General features: G+C 45.3%; 1 protein-coding gene across 1 annotated transcript in view; it reads left to right on the top strand.

The window, feature by feature from the left end:
- Positions 1–5,378: 5,378 nt before the first annotated feature.
- Positions 5,379–13,321, top strand: part of ERCC3 (ERCC excision repair 3, TFIIH core complex helicase subunit) — a 29,287-nt gene continuing 21,344 nt past the window's right edge. The window contains exons 1-8 of the mRNA XM_065931960.1: positions 5,379–5,489; positions 5,851–6,056; positions 6,683–6,919; positions 9,269–9,318; positions 9,741–9,876; positions 10,057–10,221; positions 10,638–10,842; positions 11,676–11,990. Coding sequence (XP_065788032.1) covers positions 5,462–5,489; positions 5,851–6,056; positions 6,683–6,919; positions 9,269–9,318; positions 9,741–9,876; positions 10,057–10,221; positions 10,638–10,842; positions 11,676–11,990 — 1,342 coding nt within the window. The 5' untranslated portion in view covers positions 5,379–5,461. The remainder of the gene's footprint in view (positions 5,490–5,850; positions 6,057–6,682; positions 6,920–9,268; positions 9,319–9,740; positions 9,877–10,056; positions 10,222–10,637; positions 10,843–11,675; positions 11,991–13,321) is intronic.

The raw sequence follows: 13,321 nt of genomic DNA, 5'->3' as shown, positions 1-13,321 counted from the left end.
GGGCAAGGTCAGACCTCACTCATAAAACAATATATTGAAAAATTGTGATTCTCTGTGATTGACTATAAATTGGTTTAGAAATGTCCAAATATACATTATTGTCTTCTTTATACCATATTTTGTATTTTAAGTAACTGGCAGAAAAGGAATTGGGAATTAAATTTACAATCTGACAATGTTGTTGTACTTAAGGAAAACCTTGTTTTTAATATGTGGTATCATGTAAAATTACTTATGTTAGGAATAGAGTCCACTGTTGAAGTTGAATGTCACTAAGCTTATGTTATAAGGAGCCGATATGATTAGAAAAACCTACCAGAAGCCAGACACAGTGTGGTATGTGCCACATTTCATGCACATTTGACTTTGTGTTCATTCAAAATTGTGCTTGTAAAAATGTATAAAATTTCTGAGTTTTACAGTTTTTATGTACTTGTTTTTTCTTGCTGGTAAATAGCTTTTTTTTTTTAAATCTAATGTGAAAGAAACCATGTTTATATTTTGTTAGTGATCAATGACTTTGTTTATATGGAAATTTGTATATTGTTGGCACACATCTTTGTTTAGATTTATCGTGCATGAAGGCCTGCAATAATTAGCACAATGAAAATTGCTTTTTCTTACATGTTCATTTTTTGAAAGATTGTGGTGCAAAGGCTTACTCTAAGTAACCTTCTGGACTATGGAATGAATATAAATGAATGGCACTTTGAGTGTTAATAAAGCTGATATTTATTTCCACTGTGATTGCTTTGTCCACAGCTCTTCTTGGGCACACTGTTGTCTCTCCTCTGCCTGATTTGATCACTTTCTAGGAGACAACCTAGAAACATTGCAACTAAATCTTCCCAAGATAGAAGTCTGTAAGGTTCTCCTCAACACATCCTCTGGCATATTTCTCTAGATACTTTGATTACCCATCAGGAATTAACGGTGACTGAAAACAAAAAGCCTACTGTCAGAGGGTAAAGAATGGACACTCCCACAGTATTGGAGATCATTTAACACTGTCACATAGAGGGCCGCTTAGCAATACCAAGTAAAAAGCCTTAGAGGCTTGTATATCCTCTGGCCCAACAGTTTTGTGTGTAGGAATATGATTGCAGATGTGCTAAAATTTATCTCTAAAAGCCCCAAATTGAGTTCTACATGTTCAGTACTCGGGGCTGTTGTAACAAAGTACTGCAAACTGGCTGGCTTGTTTTAGCTGTAGAGGCTATAAGGCCAAAGTTAAGGTGGGCTTCTCAGGTTGCTCAGTGGTAAAGGATCTACCTGCAGTGCAGGAGACGTGAGTTTGATTCCTGGGTCCAGAAGATCCCCTGAAGGAGGAAATGGCAACCCACTCCAGTATTCTTGCCAGGAAAATCCCAGAGGAGCCTTGGCAGGGTGGGGGAGTCTACAGTCTGTGGGGTCACAGTGGGACATGACTGAGCATAAGCACACACAACAACGCACACAAGGTATCATCAGGGCCGTGCTTCCCCTTAAACCTGTAGGAGAGTCCTTCCTTGCCTCTTTCTAGCTTCTGGTAGCCCCAGGCATTCTTGGCATGTGGCTGTAACTCCATCTCTGCCTCCTGTCTTCATGTGGTGGTCTCCCTCTGTTTCTTTTTTTAAATAAGGACACGAGTCATGTAGTATCAGGGCCCACCGTAATGATCTCGTTTTAACTTGATTACCTCTAAAGACTGTATTTCCAAATAAGGTCACATTCTGAGGTGACCTCTGGAGGTTAGGATTTCAAAATATCTTTTTGTGGGAAACACATACTGCAGGTATATTTTTCCCAGGTACCAAATACTTTCACCCCATCCCAACTTCCCCCAAAGTCTTATTCCAACATTAACTCTTAAGTTCATATATGTTACTAAACTTCAGTTCAGTCAGTTCAGTTGCTCAGTCATGTCTGACTTTGCGACTCCACGGACTGTAGCACGCCAGGCTTCCCTGTCCATCACCAACTCCCAGAGTTTGCTCAAACTCATGTCCATCCGGTCGGTGATGCTATCTAACCATCTCATCCTCTGTCATTCCCTTCTCTTTCTGCCCTCAATCTTTCCAAGCATCAGGGTCTTTTCCAATGAGTCAACTCTTCTCAGCAGGTGGCCTAAGTATTGGAACTTCCTTAAATAGTCATGAAACATTAATTTTTAAATGTTTTTCCAATAGTCATGAATGGTTGTGAGAGTAAGCTATGGTTTTCCAGTAGTCATGTATGGATGTGAGAGTTGGACCATAAAGAAGGCTGAGTGCTGAAGCATTGATGCTTTTGAACTGTGGTGTTGGAGAAGACTCCTGAGAGTCCCTTGGACTATAGGTAGATCAAACTGCTGCCGCTAAGTCGCTTCAGTTGTGTTTGACTCTGTGCAACCCCACAGATGGCAGCCCACCAGGCTCCTCTGTCCCTGGGATTCTCCAGGCAAGAATACTGGAGTGGGTTGCCATTTCCTTCTCCAAAGCATGAAGGTGAAAAGTGAAAGTGAAGTCGCTCAGTCATGTCGGACTCTTCATGACCCCATGGACTACAGCCTACCAGGCTCCTCTGTCCATGGGATTTTCCAGGCAAGAGTACTGGAGTGGGTTGCCATTGCCTTCTCAAAGATCAAACTAATGAATCCTAAAGGAGATCAGTCCTGAGTGTTCATTGGAAGGACTGATGTTGAAGCTGAAACTCCAATACTTTGGCCACCTGATGCAAAGAGCTGACTCATTGGAAAAGACCCTGATGCTTGGAAAGATTGAGGGCAGGAGGAGAAGGGGACGACAGAGGATGAGATGGTTGGATGGCATCACTGACTCGATGGACATGAGTTTGAGCAAACTCTGGGAGTTGGTGATGGACAGGGAGGCCTGGCATGCTGCAGTCCATGGGGTCGCAAAGAGTCGAACACAACTGAGTGACTGAACTGAACTGAAACAAAGCTTATGTTAAGATTAAAAAAAAAAGATAAAAAATTCTATGTCCAAGCAACATCTTGGTGTTAAAAAAACACCTGCTCACAGGAAAAAAGCCTGGAAAAAATAAACCAAAATATAGATAGCTAGGGTTGTGTTAGGTATGATTTAAATAGCGTTCACTATAGTTTTCCCTGTTTTCACATGGAAATGATTAATCGGAGGGAAAATGTAAAACTGCAAAAGAAAGTTTTAGTGGTGTTTCCTCCATTTCTTGAAAAGTGAAATTCATTTAGAGCAGGGAAAAACAAAGCTTCAACTGACTGAAGGTCATTTATCTGAGAACTGATCTTCTACATTGCAGATTTTGTGGCTGAGTCTCAGTCTTCAATTTGCTCAGCTGATCAGCAGCATCTAACACAGCAGATCACTTCCTTGACCCTGAAATGAGATGAATAAAAGGATTTCCAGGATTCCTGATTTTCCTATCTTGCTGGCTGTTCTTCATTCAGCTGGTTTTGAAGAATTCACCATTTTCCATCCTCTTCACTGTAAAATGTTCCCAGACATTTTCTTTACCTACATTTGTTCCCTGGGTAACTTTAATCAGTTCTATAGCTTCAATATCATAGATATATGATGGCAGTTCCCAAACATATTTCTAGGTCCCTGAACTTCAGACTTCCACCCAACTGTCAGCTTGACATTTCCTTTGTTTATGTAATAGGCTGCTTCTATGAATTGCATTGTCCCTCGAATTTGTACACCTGAAGCCTTAACTCCCAACGTGACTGTATTGGAAGACAGAGCCTGTGAGGAGGTGATAAAAGTTAAATGAGGTCATATGGTTGAGGCCCTAATCTGACAAAACTGGTGCCCTTATGTGAAGAAAAGACACCAGAGTTCCTTCCCTCAGTCTCCATGTGAGGACATAGCAAGAAGGTGGCCCTCTTCAAGCCAGGAAGAGAGCAGGATCTGAACCTTGGACTTCCAGCCTCCGGAATTGTGACAAAATAAGTTTCACTCTTCAAGTCATGTAGTCTGTGGTGTTTCGTTATGGCACTCAAGCAGGCTAGTATAGCTACTCATCAATATGTCCAGAACCACTCTTCAAATCTGTACCTTTTGGGGTGGGAGGAAGTGGCTTGGGAGCCTTTGGGAGAGGACAGTGCTGAGAGGTCTGGGGGCTGATCCCACAGATTGGTTCCTTTAGGTTTTTTCAAGGTCTGGGAAAAGGTGCAGCCCAGCAGGGACCCATCGTTTCTGGAAGGATGGTGTGGATCTTGGCCTACGCTCTAGTACAGGATGAAGTAGTACACCACCCAACTTGACAGTAGCATATCTCCACAGCACTTTCTCAATAGAGACCATGGTCCCCCACTGGCAGGGGTGCCCAGCGCTGGCCAGCAGCAGGCTGGTACCAGGCTGGGTGCTGCTCAGTCACCCTTATTTAAAAAAAAAAAAAATCTGTACCTTTCCTGAGGTACATCATTTTTACAGTTGCTCAAGTCAAAAACCTTGCAGTTTTCCTTTACTCCTCTCACTCACCTTCCTGAGCTAGTCAGCAAATCGTGTGCTATCTTTAACATACATTCAGAATGGAACCACTGTTCATCACCTTTACCCTTTTCACCCTTATAAAGTCAGTGACTTCTCAACTGGAGCACTGCAGTAGTTGCCCTTGACTTTGTAAAATCCATCTTCAACAATGCAGCTAGTGCAGAGTGACCCTTTAATACTAAATCAGATTGTCATTTCTCTGCTCAAAAATTACCCAGTAGCTCCCTATAATAAAATCCAAAGCTTCTGCAATGACTTACAAGGCTCTATATAAGGTGTTCTCAAAGACAAACATCTCATCTAGAGAGCAAGATTGTTGCCATGGCCTGCAGAATTTTATGATTCAGCTCTTTTGTGTTTGTGCCTTTATAACTGATTTTAACTAGTTCCCATATGATGTCGATGAGCCAGAGGATCCCATTTTGAGAATCAGTTCTCTTCACGCACTATACTGTCTCCTGTCCCCCACCTCTCCCAGCTGTGGTTCTTCTCTTAAATGCCAAACCTGAGTGGGCCCCTAGGTCCACACTGTTCCTTTCTGGGATTCATGTAGGACATTGTCCACTTTTATGATCATTCACTCAATTAGCTTCAGAGAGGTACTCTAGCACCATCCATTCAGAATAGCACAAACTGTCATTCTCTTTTATTTCTCCTTAGGGCGCTCAACACATTTGTTTACTGTCCACATTTTTCTGTTACAGAAGGCCAAGACCTTTTCTCTGTCCTGACCCACAGGATAAAACAACAGTGTCTGGACGGTCCTAACAAGTACTCAAAACATCTTCCACTGACTAGGAGAAAAAGTGTAGAAAAAGAGCCTGCACCGGCAAACAGCCAGCGGATTTCTCAGCTGCCAGGCTCAGCTACGCACACGGCGACCGAACGCCCGGCGGCGGAACTTCCTGGGCGGTGCCCGGAAGAGCTTCCGGTGTGAACAGGAAGCCCCTCCGAGAGCTGCCGCCGCGGTAGGCTAGGGGCGGTGGTAGGCTGCAGCGGGCGCAGTCATGGGCAAGAGAGACCGCGCCGACCGCGGTGAGAGGTGGCGCGGGGGTGTTTCGGGGTTGCTTGCACCCGCCGGCCCCCTCATCCTGTGTGGTTGCTGCTTAGGCCTTCTCAGAGGCGGTCGACCCCAGAGTCGCTCGCGGCCAGCGCATGCTGTCAGGACTGGCCGCTGGGTGGGGGTCGACCCCGACCTCTGGAGAGCCCTCCAACCGGGTTAGGTGGACAGCGTGAGGGAGAGGACTCCCGAGGTGCACAGTGGCTCCGGGCTAGGGGTGGTTGGCGCTGGAGAAGTCCAGTTGCAGCCAGGTCCCCCCGACCTGCGACTAGTCAGTGCGGGGGAGTCCACGGCTTCTGCGGGACTCACTTTGTGTGTCCTTGTTAATATCTGCAGAGAAGAAGAAGTCCAAGAAGCGGCACTACGAGGATGAGGAAGACGATGAAGACGACGCTCCTGGGAATGACACCCAGGAAGCTGTTCCCTCCGCGGCCGGAAAGCAGGTGGATGAGTCCGGCACCAAAGTGGATGAGTATGGAGCCAAGGACTACAGGCTGCAGATGCCGCTGAAGGACGACCACACCTCCAGACCCCTCTGGGTGGTAAGCACACCCATAGCCAGTGGCCAAAAGTTGGTGGGGCCCAAGCAAAAATGCAGGATCGTGCGCTTCAGAGCCCAGTGAGAGCGAGCTTTCATAAGCACGGAGTGAAACTGCCGAGATAGGAATGAGCATGTTTGCGCTCATGTGCTGGCTAGCCTTGGGCTTCCTTTCTCACTAACCCCTGCTTTTACTCATTCTCTCTTCAGTTCTGCCGCGTGATTGAAAATTACTTTCATCCATGGAATAGTGGCATTTATTGTGTAACGTTTTAATTTCTCTTTGAAAAAATTAATGAGACATATTTGCTAGGCAACTTTTTTGCTCAACTTGAAGTAATTCATGTTCTCCATTCATTGGTCATCTAGCCAGAAAGATAGCCAGTAAGGTCGCTGACTTTTCCTGTGAAGTTTAGTGGGAGGCAGCTACTGACTTTGTCTTCTATTCTCTCTACTGCTTGTATGTGATTAAAGTAGTACCAGGCCCTACAGTTGACTGAAGATGTGCTTACAAAAGTATCCCTGGTGTTGGTTTTCTGGGCAGCTTATCCTTTCTAGATAATGATGTGGGAAAGAGTCTAATCATCCAATTAATTTCCTTGACTGTTGTGTCCATTTGGTGTTTCTCAGGCTCCTGATGGCCACATCTTTTTAGAAGCCTTCTCTCCAGTTTACAAATATGCTCAAGACTTCCTGGTGGCTATTGCAGAACCGGTGTGCCGACCAACCCATGTGCATGAGTACAAACTAACTGCCTACTCCCTATATGCAGCTGTCAGCGTCGGCCTGCAAACCAGTGACATCACTGAGTATCTCAGGAAGCTCAGCAAGACAGGAGTCCCAGATGGAATCATTCAGTTTATTAAGGCAAGTGGGGGCTAAGGCTGGCTCTTTTGCCCTCCTTCTTAATGTAGTAATGGTAGGGACAAGTGCTGTACATCGTTAGCTTGTGGCAGTCAAGAAAATGCCATTCAAACCCGTTGTGGGGAGCAGAATCACCAATCACCCTGGCTGTTGCTCTTCTGGATCCAGCACTGTGTTTTGCTGAAGCTACACTTCCCATGAGCTGCTCTTAGCCAGTGGGTACTAACAGAGTGGGTTTACTCATTCAGGCCCATTCTGGCCCAGGTTATTTGGGAATACAGCCCAAAGTGCAGGGTGTTACGGACTGAATTGTGCCTCCTCCAGAATTCACGTCTTCAGGACCTAACCTGTAATATGATTGTATCTGGAGTAAGGAAATAATTAAAGTTAAATGTGGTTAAAAGGGTAGGGCCAGTAGGATTAGTGTCCTTATAGGAAAGGATACCAGAAGGCTTGTATGCTCTTTCTCTCTGCATTTGTACAAGGAGGAGGTAATGTGAGCCCAGAGTGAAAGGCAGCCCTCTGCAAACCAGGAAGAGAACCTTCACTGGAAAAGAAATTCCTGGCCTCATGGTCCTGGACTTCTAGAAAGAAGTTTCTATTTGTTATACAACTCAGTCCAGGGTGTACTGTATGGTAACATGAGCAGACTAGTACAGATAACAAACTTCACTTAAGTCTGACAGACACGAGACCATTAGTCAATAACTTCCATTAGGAAAAGTCAAAAAGGACTTCATATGTGGAAGAGGAAAGAGTTCTCTGTGACGAGCACTTGAACATGCTTGGGTTCTGAGAGATGGTGGATACCGTTCAGAAGAGATGGGCAGTAGCTTTCATTGTCTTCTGCTGATCAATAGGCACTTGGATTCAGACCCTAGGTCTTGAGTGGCAGAAGATGAGTGAGTGCCACAGGCGTCCAGCACAGTAATGAAGCCAATCTCAGAGAAGCTGGTGGGAGCCCTGAAGAGAGTTCTCTTTTCTTGTGGTGTGCAAGGGTACCTTGGGAGAAGGACTTGCATCTTGTAAAATGAGTCTGCTTCAGTTCCCTGGCTCTTGTCAATCTTGGCTGGGAGCTGCCTGCAGGAATGTGGGTGTTGGTTAGTGCAGGGGTGAATTTAGAGGGCAGTAGTGGAGGCAGGCAGCAGCTCAAGATCTGAGTTGCAAATTTCATGGCCACGTTTTCTCTGTTCATTCCGTCCTAAAGATTGTTGGGAACTTGGGAGGATTTTCTGCCATTAAGAACCTTACATCTAGTTGAGGAAATAGGAATGTTGGCGAGGAGGCTGAAGGCTCTGGTTTAATTTTTGCAGCACACAGTTCCTAGACACATATTCTGTCAGCTTTGTGTTGGGGCTAGCGCTGGTACAGTGGGATGAATCTGGATTAGGATGGGGCCTCTCGAAGTGAAGAATAAAGAGAAAGGGAAAATAACAGAAAGATTTTAAGCAGCATTTTATAGGTTAAGGGATATGCATCAGAATCAGCCAGACAAGAGGGACGTTTTGCTCTCAAAAAGTAGAAGCTGCACAAAGAGTCAGACGTGACTGAACTGGATTCAGCATGCACACAAAGACACCAAAAGGTGTGCAGTGAACAATTTATCTCCACTTACCACTCTCTGTAGTGTTTTTGTGTTTCATTCCTATCTTTTCTTGACTAGATCAACTACTGATTTAAGCTGTTTTCACTCCCCCACCTCGAATCCTGCATCATGGGGCATGTGGGATCTTAGCTCCCTGACCAGGACTTAAACCCTGGGCCCTCTGTAGCAAGAGCCTCCAGTTCTAACCATTGAACCACCAGAGAATTCCTGCTGTTTTCAATGAAAAAAAAAATATTTCTATTGGATTTATTTTACTTGAAGTAGTTTTACCATTTTTTTTTTCTTCAAAATCATTTTTACACTTTTTTCTTTAATTTCTGTCCTTCTGTTTCTTTTGGGTTTTTGTGGGTAGTGGTGTTTTTTAACCTGTAGCTTGAGTTAGATACTTAGTTCATTAATTTCTAGTCATCCTTATTAGTAGAAATATTTAAACATATGTATACCTGTGGCTGATTCATGTTGTTGTATGGCAGAAACCAACACAATATTGTAAAACACTTTCTTTTTAATTAAAAATAAGTTAAAAATTAAAAAAAAGTATTTAAAGCTAAAAAAAAAATGTAGAAGCTAATAGAAAAAGTTCTATTTAAACAGATCTACACCTTTAGGATTGCGCATTGGATTTTCCTAAAGTAAAATGAACCCTTCACTTGGTTGATAGGCAGTAAAATGCATCCAGTAATGACTTGTTCTGAGTGAGCTGCATATTGCTGATTTTGCCTGTCTGGTGTTGTCACTCCTTGCAGTTGTGTACTGTCAGCTACGGGAAAGTCAAGCTGGTCCTGAAGCACAACAGGTACGGGACTCTGTGACAGGCCCACCAGGGCGTTTTCGCCCTCTGCGTATCAGTGGCAGGAAGGTGACGTTTGTGGACTGTCTGCTCAGCACTGACACCTGCTCCCCAGAGTAAGGGGGTGAAGGGAACGAGTGAAGCTCTGTGGCCAAAACCATTCATTCACTGGCCACTGTATTCTCCTAGTCATGTGGCTGGGGTTCAGATCCCTGCTAGTTTGTCTGCAAAGTGGGGCTTTGCCAACAACCCTTCTGTGTTATATCCTGACCAGTAGCTCATCACTCAGCTTTGGCAAAGGGATGGGGAAGAGTGAATGTGGAGAGAAGCCGGAGGCCACTACCCCAGACCATCTTGTGAATGCTAAATGGGACTCTTGTGCAAATTCTGTCCTGGTCAGTAGGCTTCTGCTTCCCCCCTTTTTATAGATACTTTGTGGAAAGTTCTCACCCTGACGTCATCCAGCATCTTCTCCAGGATCCTGTGATCCGAGAGTGCCGCCTGAGGAACTCTGAGGGGGAGGCCACAGAGCTCATCACCGAGACCTTCACAAGCAAGTCCGCTGTATGTGGGCTCCTGGGTCACCCTCGGGTGGGACACATTTAGGATTTCAGCTCTCAGATGCTTTTAGTCCAGCATTGGTCACCTAGTAGTTCTGCAGTTTTCTTGCAACTTTTGACTGTTGCTTGGCAACAGTAGGGTTAAATGTTTTGTACAAGTCTAGATCCTGCCTTTCTCTTTCAGATTGCTAAGAGTGCTGAAGGTAGCGGTGGGCCCTCCACTTCCCGAGTGACAGATCCACAGGGTAAATCTGACATCCCTACAGACCTGTTTGATTTTTATGAGCAAATGGACAAGGATGAGGAGGAAGAAGAAGAGACACAGACAGTATCTTTTGAAGTTAAACAGGTTAGTGAACATAACCCCTCCTGGTTGCTTCTCTAAGCTGATGTCAGAAGCTGGTCTGGCCCCGCATGGACCGTCCATAGTTTGTGTGTGAGGAAGGAACCCCCGTCTGTCTCCAGTGTGCTGCAGCATCATGCTTCCTGATGGAGTTATATCTGAGCGTCCCATTCTTCCTACTGGTGGGTCTGTGAGAAATGGTGTCTGCGGGGCATTTTGGTAGCTGATTGGATTTAATTTTGTTCATTACCCTAGTTTGGGGTGCTTTTCTGTGCTTTAACCCAGTTGTTATCAAGCAAGATCTGAAATTGCAAAAGTCTAGGTAAACTTGCTTTTTTATTGTTAGGTATCTTAGGATATGTGTTGCTTCTGAGCACGCTTTGGAGTTAACAAGATTATAAAACCTTCATGCTCACTTTCAGGAAATGATTGAAGAACTCCAGAAACGTTGCATCCACCTGGAATACCCTCTGTTGGCAGAATACGACTTTCGGAATGATTCTGTCAACCCTGATATCAACATTGACTTGAAGCCCACAGCTGTCCTTAGACCTTATCAGGAGAAGAGCTTGCGGAAGATGTTTGGGAACGGGCGCGCACGCTCCGGGGTCATTGTCCTTCCTTGTGGTGAGTGACCGAGTGAAGGAGATGGGTAGGCTGCTTTCTCTGGATGTGTCCTGAGTCGTGTCTGGTGTGGCCTAGGTTCTTGGCCGGAAGTCATAGTAGACTCAGCTGGAGCCCTACCCCAGACTCTGGAAGGTGAACTCTCTCAGGAAGAGGCCTGCACCTTCATTTTTTTTTTTAAGCCCCATGGGTTACTTTGAAGCACATCCCTGGTTAAGGAAGAATTGCTTTTTACAGGAACAGCTTGATTCTTAATCTTGATCTTCTAATGGTGGTTGGTGGTGAACTCAGAAGCCCCTGGAGTTTCACCTTCCTGTGTCTTTGCCAGTAGCAGTGTTCACACTACCACATTCCTGAGTGCTCAGCCCAGTTTATTGTGTGATCACAGTAGCCGCCGTTCACTCAGTCCCTGCTAAGGTAGTCCATGTGTTGGGTACACTGGACCCTAGCAGCACTGCTGTCCCAGGGTCTTGGGCAGGTTGCACCTTAGTTTAGTTTTCCCATCTTTAAAACGGCGGTAGTTGGAGTGTCTCTTATTCATGGTTTGTTTTGACAAATGTTGCTTTTTAAGATTTAAAGCAGATTAAAGCATATATGGCGCTTTAACAGGGCCTGGCACTTGCCTCTCAGTTTTCACATTTGTGTGTGAAGTGAGCATGCCTCCCTTTCTGTAAAGAACGAAACAGGTTTGGAGCCGAAAAAATGCCTCAACAGTGTCAGCTGTGCAGATCGTTATGAGTAATTTGGGCCAGATTGGTGTGCCGACGAGTCTTTTTGTCTGTCCCTGTCCCTCATTTCAGCCCGGCTTGGGTGGGGTTGCCCTTGGTGTCTTGTAGGTGCTGGGAAGTCCCTGGTGGGCGTGACAGCCGCGTGTACCGTCAGGAAGCGCTGTCTGGTGCTGGGCAACTCGGCCGTGTCCGTGGAGCAGTGGAAAGCCCAGTTCAGGATGTGGTCCACCATCGACGACAGCCAGATCTGCCGCTTCACCTCCGACGCCAAGGACAAGCCCATCGGCTGCTCCATCGCCATCAGCACCTACTCGATGCTGGGCCACACCACCAAAAGGTCCTGGGAGGCGGAGCGGGTGATGGAATGGCTCAGGACGCAGGAGTGGGGCCTCATGATCCTGGATGAGGTACACACCATCCCAGGTAAGCAGGCTGAGAGCTGGGATGCCTGCTCATCATGTGGACAGATTAATTTCCAGGTTTTGGGTTGAGAGAGGGGCTGCTGTATAATACATCCATCTTGCTAGAGAGACTTGCTTGGTGAAGCTTTCAGTTAAGTGATGAGTATGTGCGGAGTGGGGGTTAATGGTGGGTGGGCATACACACTGACAGTCTCCTTACACTGGCCCAGAGTCATCATTTAGAAAGGGGTACTTTCTCTTCTCTGTTTATGCACCTCAACTTATCCACTTCTCCTTAACCCCTCCCCCCCTTTTTTTACAGTCCCACAAAAACTATACTAGGAGCACAAAATAGTTCTTGCAGTGTTTGTTTTGTTTGAAGACTAAAGTATTGATCCTTATTATGTTATAGAAGTCGTACTTGTTCAAGTATTGCAGGCAGTCCTTTTAATAGCCATATTGTTGTAATTTACGAGCCATAAATCCACCCATTATAAGTATTTGATTCAAGATTTTTAGTAATCTTGAATTTAGTAAGGCGTTTATGCAACCATCACCATGGTCCAGTTTTAGAACATCTTTCTCATACTCAGCATCACTGTTTTCATCCTTAGCCCCAGGCAATCACTGAATTGTTTTCTGTTTTTGGATGCATGCCTTTTCTGGAAATGTATTAACAGAATCATATCATATATATTTTCTTATATCTCACTTCCTTCACTTCACATAACAGCGTATCCACACTGTGACATGTACTGATGATGTGTTCCCTTTATTACTGAGTAGCAGACCAGGCAAACCTTTCTTGATAAAACAAATTAGCAGTTCTGATCCATTGAGAAGTGGAAATTAGAGATGACTCTGAATTGAACGAAATCAGAGGCATTTTCACATAGTGTTTTCAAAATATTGTGAAGATGGCCTTTCCATCTTATTGTTTTCTCTGTAACAAGAACTCCTCCAACCCCTCTGGATGTCTGAAGATGTCTGGAGATGTTCACAGCAAGCCAAGCAGGGATGCGGGTCTCTCGGTCAGAAGGAAGCAGTCCTGAGGTGGGGAGGTAGTACCTGCATGATCTGACCACCATGCGGTTCTGTGGCTGGGGAGGGCATCGAGGGGAAGAGCAGTCAAAACTGAGTTCAGAGAGGCCTTGGGGCCAATCTGGTTGGGCCTGAAGGTAGACCTTCAGCTTGTACTCTGGGTGAGATGCCTTTTAAGAGATTTGAGCCAAGGGTGACATGATCTGACTTAGCGTTCTAAAAATTTTACTCCGGCTTCTGTGCTGGGAAAAGACTGCAGGAAGCAAGGGTAGAGAGCATCTAGATATGCTAGTTTGTGGAATCCCAGCACAA

Source organism: Muntiacus reevesi, chromosome 3, assembly GCF_963930625.1.
Source record: "Muntiacus reevesi chromosome 3, mMunRee1.1, whole genome shotgun sequence".
In the NCBI taxonomy this organism is placed as follows: Eukaryota; Metazoa; Chordata; class Mammalia; order Artiodactyla; family Cervidae; genus Muntiacus; species Muntiacus reevesi.
The sequence above is the reverse complement of the archived record's forward strand: the minus strand, read 5'-3'. Positions and strand labels throughout refer to the sequence as shown.